This window comes from Charadrius vociferus, unplaced genomic scaffold (genome assembly GCF_000708025.1).
Source record: "Charadrius vociferus isolate BGI_N301 unplaced genomic scaffold, ASM70802v2 scaffold109, whole genome shotgun sequence".
NCBI classification, from domain to species: Eukaryota; Metazoa; Chordata; class Aves; order Charadriiformes; family Charadriidae; genus Charadrius; species Charadrius vociferus.
Genome location: NW_009650060.1, coordinates 2,560,048 through 2,583,048, shown reverse-complemented (window position 1 = coordinate 2,583,048; position 23,001 = coordinate 2,560,048). Strand labels below are relative to the sequence as shown.

Here is a 23,001-nt window from a genome sequence, read left to right as displayed (position 1 = left end):
CTCACAGGTGACAGAAACAGGGGAAAAAATAATTAGCTTACGATAACTAGCACTTCAGATTGCATCACTCACATGATTCCCATTTAGACTTTTTTTCTCTGCTTCATGAGCATTTATCTGATGGTCATCATATCTGTGCCTTTATCCTTCTCCATTTGAAAACACAAAGGCTACAATAAACTCAACCGTCCCTTAGTTAACTCTGACAATACACAGCGTCTCAAAATGACAAAGGAAAATGGGCCATGAAATCCATGTGAGCAATACATCAAGAAACACAGTTATCACAAGATATGAAACTGATCTTTCTCATTTAAGTGCTCATCAACATGGATTAGAAATGCTCATATCAGGAAGCTCGAAGGAATGTCTGTTTGACCTCCTCTCAACCCCAACCACTGAAATTCCACAAGTTTCCCTTATTGAAGACAACCAATTTGCAGAAATATTTCTAGTCTTGTGCTGAAACATGAAGACATGCAAACTTTATTGGGGAGTTTGTTTCAGGGGAAAGGGTGACGCAGGGAAAAGATTCTGATTAAAGACAAATTGATCACTATGTTGAAGGTTTGCAAAATCCTCAAAGCACCCTTCAGAGCACCTACAGGCATGTTTTATCAGTTTGACACCAAGAATTCCATCACTTCTTTGTTAAATCCACAGAAACTTTTCTACAAATTGATTTTTGTTTGATAATCACATTTTGAATGAAGCTCCTGACAAGAGGAAGTGACAAACAGCATTACCTAAGGAGAAAATCTTCCTCCTGCATAATTTAAATACCTCAGGATCTTTCTCCCAAAGGAAAAGTTTCTTATGGATTGAATTTATATATCATCTGTACTTAACCCAGAAGTAGTATGACACCAGGTTTAACCAAAGTCACTGTCACTTTTAGAGCTTGCCTCAGATATTTAACTGGTACCAAATTTTGATAAATTTTCATTCACAAATGGAAATGGTAAAACTCCCAGGCACAAAAGCCTACAGCACGTCCAGTAATACGTGACTTTGAACTCCGTAATACCTAGAGAGTCAGACACGCTCCTGAAACAGTCACGAGCTCATTCGGCTGCCTAAAACTAGCAGTGGTGGTGCTCCGTTGAACGAGAAAGAGAACTTATTGTATGAAACACTACTCTTCACTGCTACCTGCTATGGCTCTGACAAATTCCCTTCTTCTCTAGGTTCACATATCCTCAGGGGAAGACATTAATTCCATGAACATAAAAGCATTTGAAACTGATTTTACCCACTTGGGCAAGAGAAAGCCAGAGGCTGGAGACCGAGGCATTGGACACCAAAGACAGCGTGGCTGGAATTTTTCAGATATCTTCTGAAATTTAGTGATAGGAGCACATTTTCAGAGAAAGAAAAATTCTGAAACTTTCAGGTTGAAAGAGAAAATTGAGAAAGGTTTGACCACTGCAGTCAGGTTAGGGCTAGGAGAGACACATTGGCTATTTATTACTTCTTTTCTTTGAAAGATCCAGAAAGAAGAGTAAGAGAACAAAATAGCAGGATAGCAGCACAGGGAATAACATCAAGAGGCGTACAGAGCTTTGCTTCATCTGCCAGAAAAACAGATTGTCAGCAGGAGCCCAGCCGGCACTCGGGGGTATGTCTGGGCGAGAACTGCTTAGGTGAGCAGCTTATGACTGTCCTGTGCTTGTTACAAAACCCATGGAATTTAATGCTGAGATTAATGGGAACGTTTACAGCTCTCATAGCTACTGCTATAGCCTCTCAAATCTACCATCTCAAATAACTGCCATTGAATTGTTCATTATCTATTTATAACTTACTATTCAGGAATACAATCATAGAATCATAGAATGGTTTAGGTTGGAAAGGACCTTGAAGATCATCGAGTTCCAACCCCCCTGCCATGGGCAGGGGCACCTCCCACTAGACCAGGTTGCCCAAGGCCACGTCCAGCCTGGCCTTCAACACCTCCAGGGATGGGGCCTCAACAACCTCTCTGGGCAACCTGTTCCAGTGCCTCACCACCCTCAAAGTGAAAAACTTCTTCCTAATGTTGAATCTAAACCTGCCCTCTTCCAGTTTAAAGCCATTCCCCCTCGTCCTGTCACTACGTGCCCTAGTAAAAAGTCCTTCCCCAGCTCTCCTGTAGCCCCCGTTAGGTACTGGAAGGCCGCAATAAGATCTCCCCGGAGCCTTCTCTTCTCCAGGCTGAACAGCCCCAGCTCTCTCAGCCTCTCCTCATAGGAGAGGTGCTCCAGCCCTTGGATCATCCTCCTGGCTCTCCTCTGGACACACTCCAGCAGGTCCATGTCTTTCTTATGTTGGGGACTCCAGAGCTGGACGCAGTACTCCAGGTGGGGTCTCATGAGAGTGGAGTAGAGCGGCAGAATCACCTCCCTTGCCCTGCTGGCCACACTTCTTATGCAGCCCAGGATACGCTTGGCCTTCTGGGCTGCGATCGCACATTGCTGGCTCATTTTGAGCTTCTCATCAAGGGCTAGAAACCTTTTTGGTTTGTTTTGTTTCACACTGAAGCTTCAATCTGAAAATAGTTGTTTTATGAACTCTGGTTTGGAGAAAACCTGGAGGCAGCCAGTATGAGATAAAAGCCCCAAAAAGCCCAAATGCATGAAGATTTACCAGGATAGCAGCACTCCTGAGGCTTGGGTAAAGCTTGCAGAAGGGAGCTGAAGTAACACTGTTTCATCTCAAAAAAAAAAAACCCACAAAAAAACCAAACCTCAACACACCAATACCAATTATTTCATATATTTGAATTAAAGTGAAAGATCTTTAATTATACCATTTGGAATATGAGAACTATTAATCATAGTATGAAACTTTTTTGGGTTTTTTTTAATACTTTATAGATAAAAGATACTATCTTTTTAATTATCCGTCAGGTGAGAAGCTGAACACAGGGATAAAGATTACTTCATTAAATAAGTATTTCAAAAGTTATTATTTCATCCATCTACCAGGAAAGCCCCAAATTACATTTGCAATACTGATCTCCTTTATTGACTCACGCTGAACAGGCTAATGGGCATTTCCAGGTTCTCTCAGGCTGGAGAAAAGGCAGCTTTTAGCCACGTTCTGGCTTTGTAACTTGGTCGAGAACATGTGTTGCAAATATACATTAGAGTACAGAATTGACAGGGCAGCCTCTTATTGCTGAGCCTGTTCGCAGAGTTTCTGGTTACATTTGACACTGTCCGTGGACATGTACTACTGCACGTTTAAAAATTATTCACATTCATAAGAGAGAAGGAATATGAAAATCGACTTTTAAAATACTGATAAAAAGGAAACAATGTCTCAGTAAAGGTTGCATAAATGTTTTAAAGTACAGTTTTTACATAATTACAAATAACATACAAAGCACTTTCAATTTAAAAACTACCAAAAAAAAAGAAAAGAGCAAATTAAAAAATAAAAAAGCTGTTGACCAACCTTTATGTCTATGAGATCCATCCATGTCAGAAAACTCAATATGATTTTCATCAGCCCAATACAGTCTATGGTTGACATAATCTATCGTAAGAGCCATAGGTCTAGATATCTGTGTTTCTATGACAACTGTTTGACTGGAGCCATCCATACCAACACGGCCAATGTGAGGATACTCACAGCAATCAATCCAGTACAAGTATCTATAAAACAAAATACAACAGCTGCTTCACTTAGAGATACAAAAATAATAACAATAAATTAATTTATTTAGTTGATCTCAAGAGTAAATCTGTAATTATTCTATAATGTTTCCATTTTCCAGACAGATTTTTGGATTTTTCTAGACCTGCCTGTAAATGAGTGTGCTAAATGTAAAGGGTTTGAGTAGCAGAGCCCTCGTGCTTGATGTGATTTCATCAAATTCATTATGGACTAGTAAAAAGTGCAGTTAAATTGTTTAGTCTTGATACCTTAGAATTTGAAGAACCGCCTATATTGGATTTTGTGAATCTCATATTCTGCAAAAACGGCATCACCGCTAAACTTATGACAGATATAGTATTACAGTTATTTTATTTTTTTTTAATTAACACATATTATAAAACCTTGGGGTTTTTGTTAATAGTGGTATGATGCAAATTATATTACTTGAAGAAGTACTGTTTCCAAAACATTAGAACAGTTTTGCACATAAAGGGCTTAAAAATGGGTAAAGCACTGAGAAAGACTGTTGGAAAGCTGAATAGCAATTTTCTCTTTAATATACTATTGAGCCGCAATACAGACCATGTTTTCCAAATAAAAAGTCCTATTATTTGGTACATGGATGCATGTTGCTACTGCTGTATGTCATTACTTAGAACCTCAGGACAGATTTTTCCAGCTGTGAACCTGGTATGGCTTTAACTCTACAGGTTTTGGACAGGCTCTCAAAAAACCCAGATGCAGCTCATATTCTTAATAGCCACCTCGAATACCGTTTGTGTGCAGGAGAAAATGATGGCCCTAAGAACAGCTACAGGTATCCTACAAAACGCAGGAGCAATATGTTGGCACTGAGCATGGTCCATGTGAGCAGCAGAGAAAGGGAACTTTCCCCACTGACTCCAATAGTAAACTTCTTCTTTAGAATCATATCATTACTATCATATGGCATCAGCACTATGGCTGATTTAGCATCTCTCATTTGGGAGAGAAATCCTAAAATACAATTAATACTATTTCAAACAATAACTCTGAATTTGAAATGCAAACACAGGTTTTTACTTCCAGCGGCTTTCAATATTAAAAATAAACCAACAAACAAATAAATATAAAAAAAAAAAAAAGAGCTTGGTCGTGGAAAGTTAAGTCTGTACACATACTGTGCACTGAGCAGGAGCACAATAAGGTTTTATCTGCCTGTGTATATCTAAACATTCCTGGAAGACTGGGACTCTCTGTAAAAACTTTGTGGAGTTGATTTTTGCATACACAGGGAACATATCCAGATATCCAGGCAACCAGAGATACCATGTATTGGTATCGTCTACATCCTCCCTGCCCAATTTGACAGGGAAGAAAAGGTAGAGTTACAAGAACATTCAATGTTAGTTCTAAGAACTGGTAGAAAATGGGTCTTCTCTTAAAAATAATCAAGTTGAGAGGTTACATTTCTTAGCTAGGAAATACACTTATTTTCCTTGTTTAGGCAGACTCCAGATAACTCAACAATTTTCTCCTGTCACTGACACTTGAGATGACTACTTGAGCCTTAGGATTTAGAGATAGAGAAGAATTCTTAATTTACCAATAACTTTATAGAGTTATAAGACTCTACAATAGCTTTATTCATCCAGTTTACACAGATGTATCCTAATGTTCCGCAAAACAGAAAGCATTACATATGGAATTCAGATCTGAAAAGACGTAGGGCAAACTTTCTATATTTTTCTATCTATTTTATTGATTCAGAGACTGGGTAATAATTTAAGTATTACTATTCAGAAGTATTCTTTTTTTTAAAGATTATATGCAGCATAAATATTTAAGAGAATACATTTGGTTAGAAATTCACCAGGTTTTAATGACTTTCAGTTAAATGTACACTCGTGTTTTCGTGGATAGTGTTAATACAGGTGATGGTTTACTGGTGAATTGAGAGGCCTCTGTCTATGAGGCATTAACTGCATATTGACCCATATAGACCCAGTGACCAATGTCTGTGGCATTACACATATAGTCACATAAATAGTAAATATCTCAATGTTTTTATGCACTTTCTGTTTTAAGAATATAAAATATTTTATCTTCTATCATCAGAATAAGATGTTGGCATGAAATCATTAAATAGTTTATATGAGTCTCTCTAATGCTAATTTGCTTTTGACCAAATAGCAATGGCTAGAAAGTTTCTGTTTAAAAAAAGAAAACAAAAACAAAAAACCGAAACAAAACCACAGCCAAACAGAAAAAAGGGACTTGTATCTCTTGGGGCTGGACAAGATGACCTTCACCAGTTCATTCAAAGCTCAACCATTCTGTGTTTCTGTGAAAACCAAATATTAAGTAAATTTTTTAATGGGAAAAAATATTTCTTTTCTTTTGTTCTTTTTAAAATTCATAGTATTAGGTCACTTTCCTCAAGGACATCAATTTTATGAGAAAAAATATAATACTTTAAAATTACAATATAACTGTAAAAAAACCCAAGGTCTGTGGTTCCTATAGCTTTCACACCAGTCAAGAAATAAAAAATGGTGGTAGTGCTCAAAACTGCCCTCAGAATACCAGCACAAATTTATATCAATAAATAAATTATAGGTCATGCAATTAATACAATTAATACAATTAGCAATTACAGGTACCAGTTAACACACTACTTAAACTAACTAGGCAGTTCTCACTTTTTACCATTGTTGGTGCAATAAATTTTTAAAGCATTGATAATTTTAAATTTCTGAAAACTAAAGTTAGAAACAGTCACCTAAAATGAAGCCCCTGTATCCTAATACTGAATCAGTCCAGTCATTAGACGTGTGTGAAAATCAAAACTTTAATTTTATAGATTAAAAAGGGCAAAAGCTATTTTCAAATTATGTGGGATTAAACATTTTCACTCTTTGACTAACATGCAAAAACGATCAGAAAAAAGTCTTCAGGTATGTGGTAGCTGAATGGCCTAAATTATTTTGGGAACCGGTAAACACAGAAAAGAGCACTAACAAGACAGTTCAATGAATAAATGAAGCAAAACGTAAGAATTGTCTTTCAGGTGATATGAACTTTTTGTTATTTAGTAACACACTTAAGAAAAGATTTTTTTTTTTAATATCTGCTTTCCTCCTACAAAACCAAAACATTTACAGAGTAGTAGATATAAGAAAACATGGTTTTAGTACCTGCATTTATCTTTCTACTATACCAATTTTATATGTAATGATGATATAGTAAGCACTGGTAAAGCATTTTAGACTACTGATATCCAGCCTAGTGGAAAGTTAGACAATAAAAAACTAATGAGTATTTCCTATCTTCTGTTTTTATAAAAAAATATTTAAATATAAAATTAGGATTACATATGAATTACTTCAAAATGGCTGCTCCATACCCAGCTTGAGGATCTAAGGACAGGTCTCTAGGAAACTTCACTCTCTTGCTCACAAGGACGGTGGGGTATAAGCCATTGAGTTTAGACACCTCAATAATTCTCTTTTCAGTATCAGACCAATAGAGATTCTTCCCAATCCAATCGACAGCCAGTGCATTGGGAACAGCTGTATTGTGGACTACCTAGAAAAGCAGAAATTACATAAATTATTCATCCAAATACTGGGAAAAGAAAAAACACCTTAAGAGTTTCTAATACCAGAATATTGAGAAGTTGGATATATGATGCAGTGACACACAACATGCAAAAAATAGCTATTATTCCCGGTTAAACACTGACACTTCTGAAGTAATGACACTTCTTAAGTAACTAAGACACTGTGACACTTTCCTTATAGTAAGGGAGAATGGAGAATACCATGACAAAGTAAAGACCAAATTTCCAACATTATGCGCTAACTTTGAAGAATTTTGTATCTTTCATTTTTCATCTGAAGTTTCTAATTTTTCTTTTGTCTCATTTTAAAAAGACTTTTTCCTCTTTACTATTCTGTTTATTTTTCACAGCACCGAATGGAGATGGGTCTTCTCTCCCCATAGCGTGCCCTCAAACACATCAGCTCACCATTTCTCTCACCAGTCTACATTGGCATATATTTCATTTTAGTATCACAGTAGTGCTATACGTCATCATGACAGACTGACAATAAGGACACTCTACTCAGGCAAACAGGAAAAGATTAACTAGTTGGAAAGTAAATACTGTGCTCTTATTTCCAACATTCATGTGGCAGAAGAAAGAGGAACTTTCTAAGAATTTGCTAAATTTCAAAAGGACTACATTATTAATGAAAAAACTAAGAGACAGAAGCAATTTAGTGACCCGCTGGAAAGCCTAGGCACTACTGACAGGGATGTGATATTCTCAAGTTTTTCGATGACGTGAGTAATTCTGAGACTTGAACAAACGCCTCTAGATAGACATGATTACAAATCTCATCGTGATTGTATGATTCAATCTTGCTTGACGGGGAGTACTTCACGTTAAGTGCTGAGTGACATTTGAATATTCCAAATCATTAGAGTCCAACTTCTTCTAGGCTTGAAAATTCTATTTCTGATAAGGTCTATTCTGACCTATTCTATTCTTGATTAGGTCCTGATTAGGTCTGTGCAACTAGAGCCTAAGAAAAAAAAATATCAGAGAGAGCAATACTTGAAAATATTTGAGAATTCTTAAGTACTAATAATGGGTTTATCACTGTAGTGTATATTCTAATTTATTGTCATTTTCACCACTGAAAGCATCTGAAATAGAGTATAAACAGTACACGTAAACCTGATTATGTATAACTGAATGTGTTATTTTTAATTTTATTTACCATCTGAAGAAACTGAAAAGCCTTCAAGATAAAAAGGGATACTGTGAGATACTTTAAACCAATTTTATAGTTATGAATATGTAAAAGCACCCTTTCAGGTTATTACGTTATTTATCACATTATAAAATCTTTTTAAAATTAAATCCAGGCATGCACCAAGTTTTTAATATGAATGAAATACTTTATTTTCTAATACCTTAGCACTTCCAGCTTCACTGTTTTATAAATCTGTAATTGCAGCAACTGCTGCACTGTAACATGGGATATTTCATGTAGAAATGGATAGCTCTGCAAACTTAGAGAGGGGTTTAGCTACGCTATCTAGAAGCATCAGCCAAAGCAATTAGTCTCTCTTTTCTGATGACTTTTCCTTTGGAGAGTCACTTTACGCTTATTCCAGTCACTGAGATTATCAGTGTGACATTTAATGTACGCAATCCACCTTACTACAGCATTTTCCAATGCCAGATTTCATTTGATTCTACAATGCTATGCATAAGACACGGTGTTAATGTTTGAACACATTTATGTGAAAAAGTTCTTGCTTCAATTGTATAAATATCTCCTCTACGATCTGATGCAGAAGAAAAATGAGATGCCATCAGGTTACCCACAGCAGGAAAGCTAGAGTTGGTACGCTGAAAAGATGTTATCTCCTAAAAGGGAAAACCTAGATAATACATCAAATAGAACAATTTACACTAATGGTATATTTATTTATAGTAAATAGTAACACAAGAACTATGAAGAAAATAAAATAAGAAATTCATACTTCAAGGGAAAAGGTTGTCAACCATAAAATCTCTCTTCCATGACAAAAAAAGAAGTTAAAATATTTAAACAGGTTTAGTGGGAAACTAATTATTTGTAACATCAATTATTAAATATGTCCTATGCTAACCTATTAAAATCTAAGTCAAAGAGACATAAGGTTATCATTTGGCACTGGATAAAAGATTACTGACAGAATATCAGACAGCTACAATATCTAATTCTTGAAAATTTTTGCACATACTTTTAGCTTTCAGAGGCCAAATCTGGGCCAATTTTTTGAAGTGAAAAAACCCAAATACCTTACAAAAATTAAATGACCTTAATTTTACAATTTTTGCCTTGAATTTGGCATCCTATTTGAGTAAAATCTTCATCAACATGACACGCATTCTGTAAATTGCAAAATATTAATGAAGGACAATGGAAATACCCTCCATGACCCCAACCTAATTTTCTTCTAATACTTGTTCCAATTTCTGAAAGCTTTCTTTAAAAAATGAAATTATTATTACATCATTAGAAAGAAACAGGATTTTTTTGGACTCCCCCACCTGGACATTACAACTTTTTGATTGGGAAAAAATTGTTTGTTCTTCTTGAAATAGTTAACATTGGAAAGAAAAAGTCTGTGGTCATCCCCAGTCCTGAAAACATTTCCTAAACCAAAAAAATATAACTTCATCCAGAACGGACAAGAAGCTGACTAGGATGCTTTGTGAAATGTTTCAAGGGAATAAATATGATTCAAGAATTTAATGGATTTTGAACCCCACACTTGCCTGTCAACTATTTTTTGCAGGAAAAATCTTTGCAGGGACTCGCTAGAACTTTTGAGTGCATGCTGGATTTGAGTTTTACCCTGATGGAATCAGAGTGCCATAATTTAGGCTTATCCACATTTTTTTTTTAGGTTCTAAGAACAATATTTCCATGTGAAGGATGTAAACAAAGTTCACTGACACCAGCCAGTTTCAAACCTCAACCCTCAAAAAGACCAAAGTCAGTGTGCTCTGAGGATGTGTCAGTCCATGTACTAAGCCGCAAATGAAAAATAGAAATCTTTTCTCTCTGTATAATTTACTGCTGTACAATGAGGGAAAAAAATCACAGGATACGTTACTGCTTATTTGTTCCTTGTTTAATAAGGTCAGACATAAGAGAATAAGCAAAGAAGAATTCCTTACTGCTTATCAAAAATTCTGGAAAAATGTTCACATAAGTCAACAAACGTGCTTAATAGTGGATTTGTGAAGTTATTCCACTACAAAGGCAAAACAGACAGGCTGTGCAGAAATGGGAGCACAGTTTTACCATGGATTATTCACAGCAAAGACATTGAGTTACTTTCATTACCAGTGTAATGGAGGTGAGACAAAAACACAGTGAAGACCATGTATACGAAGAAATAATACATCAGAGTATTTACACAGCTTACACCTAATTATACTTCCTTTTCTTTGGCATTCTGTAGACCACACTGAATAGCCAATTCAGTCAACTGTCAATTAAGTCATAAGGAATTTAGCTCATAAATACAGTCCCCACCTCTATACTTCAAATAAGATACAAATGCAATTAAATTTTACTAGGATTAGCTAGCTTTTACTGTGTTTATACACATATATCAAAACCTCACAATCTGGATTAAAAGCATGAATGAGCATTTCCCAAAATACTGAAAAACTTCAATTCTAGTGGTGACATTATTAATCCCCAATTACCTTGATGTCACTTCCATTTAAACACATTCTGTTTATGCGACTGCCGTTTGGTCTGCTGGAATCAATCCAATAGATGAACTCCTCTCTGTAGTCGAAGTCTATTGCAATCACATTGTTCAGCCCCTAAAAACCGAAAAAAGGTAGTCCATTTATTCAAATGTTTGAATACAAACTGTTGGACAGCATTCAGAATGCAAAATACATTGCGTGTAATATTAAAAATCTTTATTTTACTGACTGCATATTTTTGAAGTATCTCTCAGTTTTCCATACATTACTTGTAAACAATCAGAAAAAAATTGTAACAGAAATAAAATATGGTGACAAAGAACTATCTCACTAAAAAAATGCAGATGACGTATGTAACTAAATGAAGCTTCTGCGTTGCTCTTTCCTACTATTAAAATAAACTTCAGCACTAAATACTTTAATTTTTGTTCAATTTCTCTGTTAATGATTACCTTTGGCATTACCTTGGCAAACTAGATGACACTCTTTTTATAACAACTCAGAAATAGCATAAAATGTATTATTTTTATTAGTGAAAACATATCATTATCAATATAAATTGATCAGGAATTCAAAATTTTGATGTTCAAAGAGGCAATAATTTTAATTCCTGAATAAGGAGGTTTTAAATTCTTAGATGCTGTATTGTAGGTACTGTACTGTGTACATATATATATATGTGTGTGTATACACACACACAAAGGTAGTATATACATAAAGCATGAAAGCTGGAGATCCAGCAGGCATCTGGAAGTCTCCTATGGCTCCAGTTACTACGCCAATACATTGTAAGAAAGAGTGGTGATCATATTTGAGATACTCCTACAGGTTGGAAAGAGCAGTCATCTAATAATGGCTTTTCACCCCAAATAGCCGATAAGGAAGAGAGGTATTGCACTCAGCTGCTAACTCTTATTTCCTTATCTGAGAATAGGAAAGCCTTGCCCCATAATCTCCTTAACATTCTGAGATGTAGTGAGATCACAATTATTCTTAATGTACAAAGATGTTGTTATTAATCAAAGATGGAGCAGCAGTGGTAAAAAGAATGGACGCAGTTTGTACTCCTTTGAAAACCTCAAGATCATTTTAATCAATTCCCTTATCAGCCCAATGCCATTCTACTCTCAGGCAGATCAGCAATCTCCCTCGTTAATGTAATTCATAGTCATAGAGGGGATGTTCTGGACTAGCCAACTCTAAAAGAAACAACTAACAACAACAATATTTAGTTGCACAGAAAGAGATACAGGGCTCATCTGCTAACTACTACAGTGTAACACTGTATATCTATCTTTTGATCAAAACGTAGAGGAAAAGAGTAATTAGGCTGCACAGTCCATCATTAAAGAAAGCCTGAGACAATACAGTGTTGGAAGACCACTCTCATTTTCAAAAATCACGTATCCATGCACAGTGTTTTAACAAAACCAACTGCAGCTCTGGCAGTAATAACTGTGCTGCAAAACACTTTTCCCGGTTCTTTTTCTACTATCAGTATAAATGTACCTACGGATAACCCCCCACCTCAAATTCTTCGCAAAGACGACAACAGGTGAATGAATACAAAAGACTATCAAAAATTTGTAACATTCATGAAATGAAAGTCAGTAATTTGTGAAAAATTAGCCTTATAGTTACATATTCTACAACACTGTAAAAGTTTCTTAAATATCCAGACTAAGCAAGAGAAATGACAGCCTGCAACTCTTGGGTTTCAAGTGTTTCATTTTGTGTCAGTTTAGTTCCAATATTTTTCAGAATATCAACTGCAGGTAAAATTATTTCTGTACATCTGCAATAGAGTTCCCTGTCCAGACAACATCTCCTCTTCCTGATCTATGTGTCACTTCTAAGTCGTCCTAGCATAACTCTTTGTCGTTTCTCATACAATCTGCTTTCAAACGGCAGCAGCTGCATTAATCACTCATCTTAAACCTGTGGTTTTGTTTGTTCCTGTTGCACACAGGGCAGGGTATCCTAGGCCGTGAGTTGTGTTGCCTTGGTGCCCCAATTAAAAAAAAAAAAAAAGCAGGTCTATAATCACAAATAATGAGAAGGAAGATTCTCTCTATCTACTCTGTCTGGACACCCGAAGAATTTTGATGACTAGGAGCAAAGGAAATGGAAGGCAAAGAACAAACATGAGACACAATTCAAACAGTTGCACTGTTTATATATATTTAAATAAAAAAGAAAAAAAAAAAAAAGAGGAAAAAGCTGGTACGTAACAACTCAGAGCAGACTGAATGAATTCCTACTTTCCGGTCCTTTGCTCCAAGTTTGTATGAAGCGCTGTTAGAATGGCAAAGCACAGAGCAAATACACAGAGAAGGGTGGGTTTGCTCCTTTGCCAGAGCAGCTCTGGTATTTGCCTTCATCTGGCAGATGTCTAAGAAAGAGCTGATCCATCATAACATTACAAGGCCAAAAAGATGTCCTTATGAGGAAGACAGCCCACCTGTTCTGCTGGTATAGCTCCCTCTGTTGCTTTCAAATCTGGATGCTTTTTAAAACGCTCTAATTGTAGGATCAAAGGCCAGCAGGTTCAATAGCAGAGGTATTTATTAGACCAGTGAATTAATGTGATATGGAAAACACAGATTCTCTTCAATGGCTGGAGCTGCACGGTCTCTGACATGCTGAAGAGGAGTCCATTAAATTCAAGACTGATGAAGCTCTGAGACAATCTGTCAGCACCAGCCATAAAGAAAATTTACTCGTTGCTCCCCTCTTTTCACAGGCTTCTATCAATAGATATACCAGCAAAAGAGGAGAGAGGCAGTGAGATGTGAATGAGAGGCAGTCAGAAGGATTTCAGAAGAACAGACAGACTTTAACATAATGCTTGCTATGCTTAAATAAAGTCAATGTTTAATGCAAGATGGTTAATTTTGTAATTACTGCTGTGAAGACCTGAGCACCTCTCTTGTGACATTAAGACGCACAGCTTACTGACACAAAAAGTCACAAAAAGTCTAACGCTACTGATTGGCAATAACTGATTTTTCTAGTCTTTCTACAATTCGTTAATTAGTACTCAAGGAAACAGATGTTCTTATCAAAACATATTTTCGAATTCTAATCTCTGGTAAGTAACTACACTTAGGTGAAGCATAGAAGCAGAGCAGAAACTGCTAAAAGTGACAGCTCTGTACTTACTAGGTGACTCTATTTTTGCAGGTTTTTTTCAAATAAGTTTTTTTATCTGTAATAATAATTTAGAGTAATTATTTAAAAAAAAATAGATGTAGCCAAAGGTATATGTTCATGTATTGTAATGTTTAAAGTCTTGGAATAGTCTACCTAAGTCAAAAAAGTAAATTTGTATTATGACAGTAAGTAGCCCAAATAACACATGACCAAATAGTTTTTGGGTTGTTTGTTTGGTTTTTTTTTTTAAACTGAAATATACAAATTGCACAAAACATATTGTGATGAAAGAGGATCACAAATAACATAATTTTTTTAGTACATCAGAATGACTGACGAAACAACTGCCTGAGCTTCAATCATGTCAAATTCAGATAAAATAGTCAATTTAAAATATTATGAAAACTCTGAAGATACTGCAGTTGTTCTATGGTGCACATAATGCCAATTGATGATGTTTCTGTCAGTTGCACACTTTAAAAAAGAATAAAAGTATTGAGTTAAACTTAGAGCACGGTACTATGATTATACCTGTTTCAACAAAGTGTAGTTGGATCCATCAGTGCTAATTTTTCTTATTTCATGATGATCAGCCAGAATTAAGAAAGGTTCCTCATCTAAACCCCGGGAGAAAGAATATATTAGACTAGCTTTAACGTTAATTTATGGAAAATCAGGAATACAACGCTGAAATACAGATGGTTTGAAAAATAAATGTTACATGCTCTGATCAATGTTATGGATGAAAGAAATATTTAAAACATTCAAATGTTCCAAGAAAGATCAATGATGCAGTATAAAAATGAACAAAGCAATCAATTAGTATATCTTCCAATGTAATTTAAATTTTTTGCCTTTTTAATATGGGAACCATACTGTATTTTGTGCTAATTAAATGTCAGAGATAAAATTTGAAATATACTTCATACCACTTCTTTTAATTTCAACAATCACTTTCAAATTATCACTAAGACTATTATTTGTTGTGGTTGCAATCCAAGAACGTTTTGACCATTGCTTTTTGAGATATCAGTACTCTGAACAGTATAGACATTAAGAACCAGCTTGGACAAACCTCGATTCTTTAATTCTGAACTGAAGCCAGCTTTGGCTTTTATACACTTGGGTTTCTAGTTCATAATAAAAAAAATTCTTCAGCTACTCACTCATGCCATAACTTACTTTGAAACATCTCTGACACTGACATACATAATAGCAGAAAAAAAAAAAAAAAAAGGAAAAAACCTGTCTATTTTAGTTCTGTTAACAGAGACCTCTCGTACAATAAAACCCACAATTACTACTAATAATTAAAAAAGTATTTAAGACTTGTATCTACTGCTCATACATTCTGGAATGTAATGTGTTGTCCAACCTACTCTGCTCTCGCACAGAATACATCGAACCACTCTGCTTGCATTTTCTGTTCAACTCTTAAGACATTCTCCAGTTCTTAAATGATCCAAGACATCATCCTCAGCGCCAACTGCTAGTGGTTTGTGGAGAATGGCTGTAATGTTCTGCTCTGGTGTAAAGAGTTCAAGGCAATTTATGCAGGAAATTAGAATTAGGCTGAACGTTCATGGGCTGGCACCTCCTCGCAGCACAACCATCCGTGCCACAGCACAAACAGCTTTGTCGTGGTCACTTTTGAAGTTTGATATATGACAACTCCAATAAAGTGCACTATGGTGTGTTCCAGCGCCCTTTCTCATGTAGCGATCTATGCTTTCTACATGTACGAGCGCCTTGCAAGGCATGACACAGGGGGAAAGCACAAAACAGATCCTGTATTTCTGCCCTCTCCTGTGGCTCCTCTGATTACTGAGGGAAGCACCTGAGACAGGAATACGAGGCAGACAGAGGTTCCAGTCTTCTTGTCACTTAGAAAGAAAATAGAAGTTTTTTGATATTTAAAACCAAAACACAAACAAACAACTTTGTGCGAGACTGGAATAAGGAGGAGTCTGCTCAAGCTGAAGATTGCCTGCACTGTGAAGGAAATCCAGCAGAACGCAGTAATGGGTTTTCTGTTTTTTTCCTGTTGACATTTTGCTCTTCCTTTCACTGATCTAGCAAATCCTACTCACTGAAGCACATAAAAATAACATCAGTGCCATAGACAGAGGGGTGAGGAAATAACCAATGTTCCTATATATTGTGAACTTCACTGTGTATTACACGTAAGACTGGAGAATTTCATATGCTACAAGAATAATGGATTTTACAACTTCTATTATTTTTTTCCTTTTCCTCTTTCAAAAGTACTTTCTAATACTCTAGAGTTGATGACATAAAACAGCAGAAGTCTTTTAAACACTTATAAACATACTATTATCATGTGACTCAGAAGTAGAATTGATGTATTTTAAGTTTCCTAATACTTTTTCTAATACAGTTACTAAATCAAACTTTCCTGATCCACTGTAACTATTCACTAAAAATTATTTGAACATAATACATACTAAAAATAGAACTTATTATTACATTCAGACATTGAATCACGTTCTTACTGTTTACTGAAGAAGTAACGTGCTTCAAAGTAACTCTGTTTATGCAAGCATAAAAGGGTAACACAGACCTCGGAGCTAAGGTATTTCACAAATTAATTTGGATACAGCTATGAATTTAAAAAAAAAAAAAAAAAAAGATACCTGAAAGGGATTTGCAGCCATTTAGGTTATCAGGCTGTATTTCATACCCATCTGCACACAAGCATTTGTAAGTTCCATATGTATTGATGCACTGCTGGCTACAGGGAAATCCCGATGAACATTCATCAATATCTATGCATGTTTTGCCATCATCCTTCAGCCGGAATCCAGGCCAGCATTGGCACTGGGAAAGAAAAACAAATACATTCATTTTGAATTACTCTTTGATTCTGTTTGTTATCTTGCGTACTTTCTTCTGAATATGTTAGCATTATAATCTTTTTCATGTAGTTTCAGTTTTTCAAGTGACATCTTAACTACATTGCTATTTATACTGTTTACAGGCAGATGCACTTGCATTTCTTTTCAACTATTGCTGGTGTGATCCTAAGTACCATTCCCTCCAAATAACCCAGTAGAATGAGTAATTATTCTTTCTTCTTTAACTGAAGAAAAAGTAAAACACATCTTCTTACAAATATGGAGAGGATTCTCCTATGAATTTAATGATGGATGGATCCTTTGGAGTTCTTTATTTTTAAGTATACGTGTGTTTTTTGGTAAAGATATACAGATTTTAATAACTTTTCTTGAAGCATTATAACATCTGGCATTCTGTGTAACAGATACAGCAATGTGAATGAGAACTCTTGAGGCCGATTTTTATTGGGGCAGATGATCACCGTGGCAAGTTTATCACACGCAACGCGAGTAATGCAAAATACAACTGGGTAGAGGGGTTTTGAAATAGGGGCATAGTTTAATCAATGGAAAACCGTGTCATGTTCCCTTCTGCATCCTCTCTATTATTCTCTGCAGAGACCCACGTGCTTTCTCCACAATGACGTGACTTTAACAAGGTTTTTTGCTGTACCCAACCTTGTCTCCAACTAGTCTCCAGCTCTCTAGTCCATGGCCTCCTGACTGGGACATGGTTTCAGAGCTTTGAACACCTTTAGACAGATTTTATTTAGTTCTCAGTGGGCCAATACTCTATTACAGAGATGAAAGATTTGGGGGATGCAGTCAGGGTTATTTCAGAGTTAAAACCCTGAAAAAAAATCTCTCTTCTGTTCTCAGCTTCTATTCACAGGTGAGTGCAGTGGGTGGCTAAGGTTTACATAATTCCGGAGAAGTATTCCTCTCTGTCTCCAGGCCAAAGCGAAGATTCAGCTGACTCAGAAAGCACCAACTAAGAGTTTTGTTCTGCAACTAAGGCAATTTTCTTTTGTTTAAAACTTTCTGTCTTTGACTTAGAAAAAAAAATTGGAGAAAACTGTTATTCCTGCTATTCCCTCCTATGTGTTTTCATTTTTCACAACTGATTTTCAGTGCTCTTTATACATCAGTATGATTTGTTAATATTTAAAGCATTGTATATTCTTTTCCATAAGTCTAAAGTATGTATTTTACCAGTTGGTTGCTTTTTTTGTTTTTTTTTATACAATTGAAATTGGCAATTGTTTCCTTACTTGAAATAAAACTTCGAATGTTCTTACTACGGTAGCTACTTCATTCCAAGGAAGTACAACACTGGAGCTTTATTATAATCAGCCAGTAGTTAAGAAACAGTTAAGAATTAAGAATTTGCATTACATTACACCACATTTTGTAATTATTCACCTTGTATCCAACAGGAAGATCCTGACAATCTTGAGAACAACCGCTAACTTTCTTACTGAGGCATTCATTAATGTGGCAGCTTTTCTCATCAGATCCATCACTACAATCTTCTTTGTTATCACAAACATCACTTTGAGGAATACACTTGCCATTTTTGCACATAAAAAAAGAGCTGTTACATGACTGCTCTGGAAAACAAAAAAAAGAGAGCACAACTTTGTGTAGTCCATTAGTATTTGGAATGAATTTTCTTATGGACCAGCTGCAATGTGTGCATGTGAGATGAAACAATTGTGTAAAAATTGAATATTCATTTCTTACTGATAGTATTATAATACCTTTTTACATTTCAGTGTCTCTAAAGTTTTATCCGTCTCCTGCAAAATGTGTGAATACTTCAACTTATTATTCCCTCCTGCACATTTGTTTTCATTTAATTGAGAATCCTCTACATTATCTCTGCACAAAATACAGTTCTATAGTTTGCAACACTTAAAAAGTGTGGCTTCTCTCCCCTGTGGATGCCGAGGTGTTTAGTAACACGACTGACTGAATTCTGATGCATTCCTTGTCTGAGGACACGCACACGTGGGTTTTTTTTCCTGTTTGGCAAAACTTGAATAGGTCAGCTCAGCTCCATTCAGCTTCTTCAGAGCAGAATACTTATAGTTAAAGCAGGTATGTTGCTTACTTCAAAGCAAATGAGTGATTTCTATCAAAACTGGTATAAGGGACTGGGGCTACTGTACAATAAAGTCATAAGACCTTGACGGAAGAGCTGGTCTTTCAAAAAGCCACAGAATAGGATATAATATACACACCAGGATTCATTTGCTGATCAAAAACCAGACAGACCTCAGCAAACACGTCAGTAGAAAATATCAATAAAACAAATCACATTTGGTCAATAATGTGCTAATAAAAACAGACCCATTTTTAGTATAGCAAGAAGTACCTCACATCCCCTTTTGTGTGATCTATTTCTGTGTGATGAGTATATTAAATATTTTCAGGGCAAGCTATGAACTTTGACAATAATTACGTCAATATCATCTTATTGTAGTACTAACAGAATTTATGCCTTACTGAGCTAGCAGCCGTCTTATGCCATAGGAACTGATGGCTTGAACTTCATCAGCTGAGGCTTTGGATGCTGAGGACTGACAACACAATCATCTTGCAAGACATAAGGAATAGAACAATGAAAGCACTGGAGATTTAAGCTATGAGGTTTTACATCTGCCTGACTACAACCCTAAACCATTACTTTCCAAAAAGAAAGGTCACACGTGTTATTCAAAAAATTAAATAAATACGAACCTGAACTTTTGCATTTGCTATTTATAGGTGCTTCATCAGAATGGTCGGGGCAGTCAAAATCACCGTCACATTGCCACTGGGAATTTAACAGGCATCTTCCATCAGCGCAGGTGAACTCTCCAGGACGACAGTGACGATACCCTAGAAATAGAGCAATTACTGACTCCATGCTTTGCTTCATACTTTCCACATAAAATTTTGCATATAGAAGGCAATATAAGTATCTCTTGTTCCGTAAAGAGATACAAAGCATTATAGGCTTAAACACAAGTGTATACCAACAAAGAGAGAAATCAAATGTCTCTTATGCAGCACAGTACAGTCATGAAACAATTCCCACATATGTAAAACATAATTATGCAGCTCTCAATCATAAATACATTTTCTTTTAGGTGTAATTTAACTTTTTGCTATTATTAGGAAATAGCTTTCTAATAGACATTTTAGAAACTACCCAGCAAATATTTCTGGGATATGCTTACTACTATATGTACTATATGCTTTCCCTTAAAAACATCCAGAATACTAATCATTTTAACTACACTAAATATTCATTTTCTAAGATGCTCATAAAATCAATATATATAAAATGCATACATTTTTAAAGCTGAAGTGGATTTCTAACAGAAAATTATAATATATAATGAAGTAAAGAAACCACAGACAGGCATTTGCTTCTTAGAACACAGCTGTGTACCCTAGAGTTCAAAAACAACAAAGTAGTAGAAAAATACAGAAAAGTCAGCAAAAATTTAGGTTTTTCTATTAAGTTTTGAAACATGAAAGTTGAAAAATTCCCAGAGGGAAAATCACCTGCTATTTGTAAGATGTTTACTTGTAAGTTTCATGACACTAAACCAACCAGTAAAAAACTTATGTTCCTGTTTGGGAAAGAAAAGTGTAACTTCTTCTATATTCTACATATATGCCTCAAATAATCTGTAGTCCTTTAAAAGAACCTTGAAGGCAAGCCCTGATTTAGTTTAAAACTCAAGGGAAAAAAAGGTTATAAAGTAAGAATTACATAGCAACATTCATGCTGATTATGAAGAATTTTGCAAATTTTTTTTTTTAAAAAAAACCCAAATTATATTGAATTATGTTTAACCCTCTTTCCTGTTGAAATAAAAATATGCAGATTTTAAGCTCAAAAAAATTAATTCTTCCAAGAAATATATCCGAATTATAGTAACTACTGAACTTTTGGTTTAACTACTGAAGCTGTGAACATCTGAAACGAGCACTGATAAACTTTCTACTCTCTAGAAGTAGAAAGTTAATATTTTTTCTCTCTAGTACAGCTTTTTTTTTCTGATAGCAGATGGAGATATAACATTTGACCGTCTGTGATGAGATATCTGTCTACATCAAGAACTTTAAACCTCTCGTATATCTTTAGTTGTCATTTAGAAATGTGCTAATGTACTATTTTCAAAATGCAACATGTTATTATATCAGTTACAAACTTTACTCGGAATTCAAATAATTCTGTGGTCTCCTGAAGGTGTGGTTTTTTTCCTCTTTTTACATAGATCATGCTTGGAAGAAGGTAGGTTGGCTCGATACAGAAAAAGGTGAAGCTTTTGGGTTGTGTGAGACAGGTTTGAGTGCAAGATTTTACAGACCAACAGCTCTACCTCACGTCTGCAGCATTTCACAAGTATGTCATCATCAGAAAGGTCATTACACATGTGCCAACCAATGGCTTCTGCTCAATATTGCCTCTGCTCTGGATGACAGGACATAAAGAAACTGGGAACTGAAACCAGAAAATCCTTCCTGTTCCTGTATTTGTCTTTTGATTAGCCACATAAACAAAGTATCTCATCTTCTTGATGAAATCTCATAGTCTTGAATAGAGGTCCTAAATCATTATTTTAATTTTCAAGAACATAAGAAATACATTACAGGATGAGACTGGCTCATCGAGCTCAGTATTCTGCCTCTGACAGCAGCAACAGGAGATGCAATTTAGGGAGAACGTATTTTGTTCTCATGTTCTCTCCAGCTTGAATTCTTGCCTTTTTTTTTTGTTTACAAGTAATTCATTATTAAAATTTCATTTAAAAGACAGGATTACACAATAGAATCAAAACTTGTATCAAGGAAATTTTCAAGGATTAGAATGATTGTGAACTTTTAAAATCTGTTTAGATGCAAATTCTGACACAGAAGTAAACAAGTAAAAACTGGGTACTCCAATCACCAGTCCCATTTTTATGTTATATTTGAATAATACTTTAGAAAAAATAGAAGATATACCTTTCGATGATACAAATAGGGGAAAAAAAAATATCTAGATTTTTAAATGGATTTCCTTAATTCAGCTTTTAGGCTTTTCTTTTTTTTTTTTTTTTTTTGTGATATCAGGATGTAAAGTTCTAGCTCTAGAATGTAATAGAGTTAGGATCAGGCTACCTAGTTTGCAGTCAGAAATCGCACGCTTAAAATCTTGGTGCATTAGCTGGTTACATCTTGACAACACCTTGAAAACTCCAGTTCAGAATTTGATTCCTACTCTCTACAAGTAGTCCCTTTTCTCATAAAAGAATGGAACCCTTTCCTAAAATTACACTATAATGATTTTACCATACTAGTCACATACTAAGGTGTGTATTTGATTACCAGCTAATCAAAAATTCCATTGGAGCAGCGCAACACCTAACAAACGTTGCTGTAGATTTCAGTTTACTCGGTAGAAATAAACTAGAGCCAGTGCCTAAAGGCAGGTCCATACTACAATCACATCAGGAGTTTGTACATCCTCTGCTTCTGCTGCCGTTTCCTCCTTCTGTCTCTTCCCAAAGGTCTGTCAACCCATCCCTATTTATTGACAAATAAATAGTACTGACAAGTACTTTAAGGGACTGTGCATGTATATGATGCTACAGAAAACAAATTAAATATACCAGCAAAAAATTATAAGCATGTAGGAAAAAAAATATGCACCTATTTCCAAATTTTGAGACTGTTTAGCTCTAAATACTTAGTTAGGAATCAAAGACTGCTTCCAAATAAAATCTAATCAGAAAGGTTCTCCTACTCCCACCCCATTCAACTTGAGCAGCCCTCTGTGCATTAGTGGGCCTGTGTGCCTGTAACCCCTCTGCTCTGGGGGGGGCAGCGTGTTCAGAACTTTTTGGGACTAGTTATAAAATGGCGTTTAAAATGCCTAAGATGTATCAACACTTTGCAGGTGTGATTTACCCATTGCATTGTTGCAATTGATATTTAATGCATAGTTCACTGATTTCCAACGAGTTATCCGCCATTAATAAATCAATAACCTGCGTCGATCCTGATCTGGTTTAATTTACATGAACTAAGCAGTTTTTCCCT

General features: G+C 35.5%; 1 protein-coding gene across 1 annotated transcript in view; it reads right to left on the bottom strand.

The window, feature by feature from the left end:
• LRP1B (low density lipoprotein receptor-related protein 1B) overlaps positions 1-23,001 on the bottom strand; it is a 615,617-nt gene that overhangs the window by 105,997 nt on the left and 486,619 nt on the right. Inside the window, exons 55-61 of the mRNA XM_009891709.1 lie at positions 19,663-19,803; positions 18,343-18,530; positions 16,720-16,903; positions 14,597-14,682; positions 10,904-11,026; positions 7,028-7,209; positions 3,439-3,638 (exon numbers count right to left, since the gene is read on the bottom strand). Of these exons, the coding sequence (XP_009890011.1) occupies positions 3,439-3,638; positions 7,028-7,209; positions 10,904-11,026; positions 14,597-14,682; positions 16,720-16,903; positions 18,343-18,530; positions 19,663-19,803 (1,104 nt within the window). The remainder of the gene's footprint in view (positions 1-3,438; positions 3,639-7,027; positions 7,210-10,903; positions 11,027-14,596; positions 14,683-16,719; positions 16,904-18,342; positions 18,531-19,662; positions 19,804-23,001) is intronic.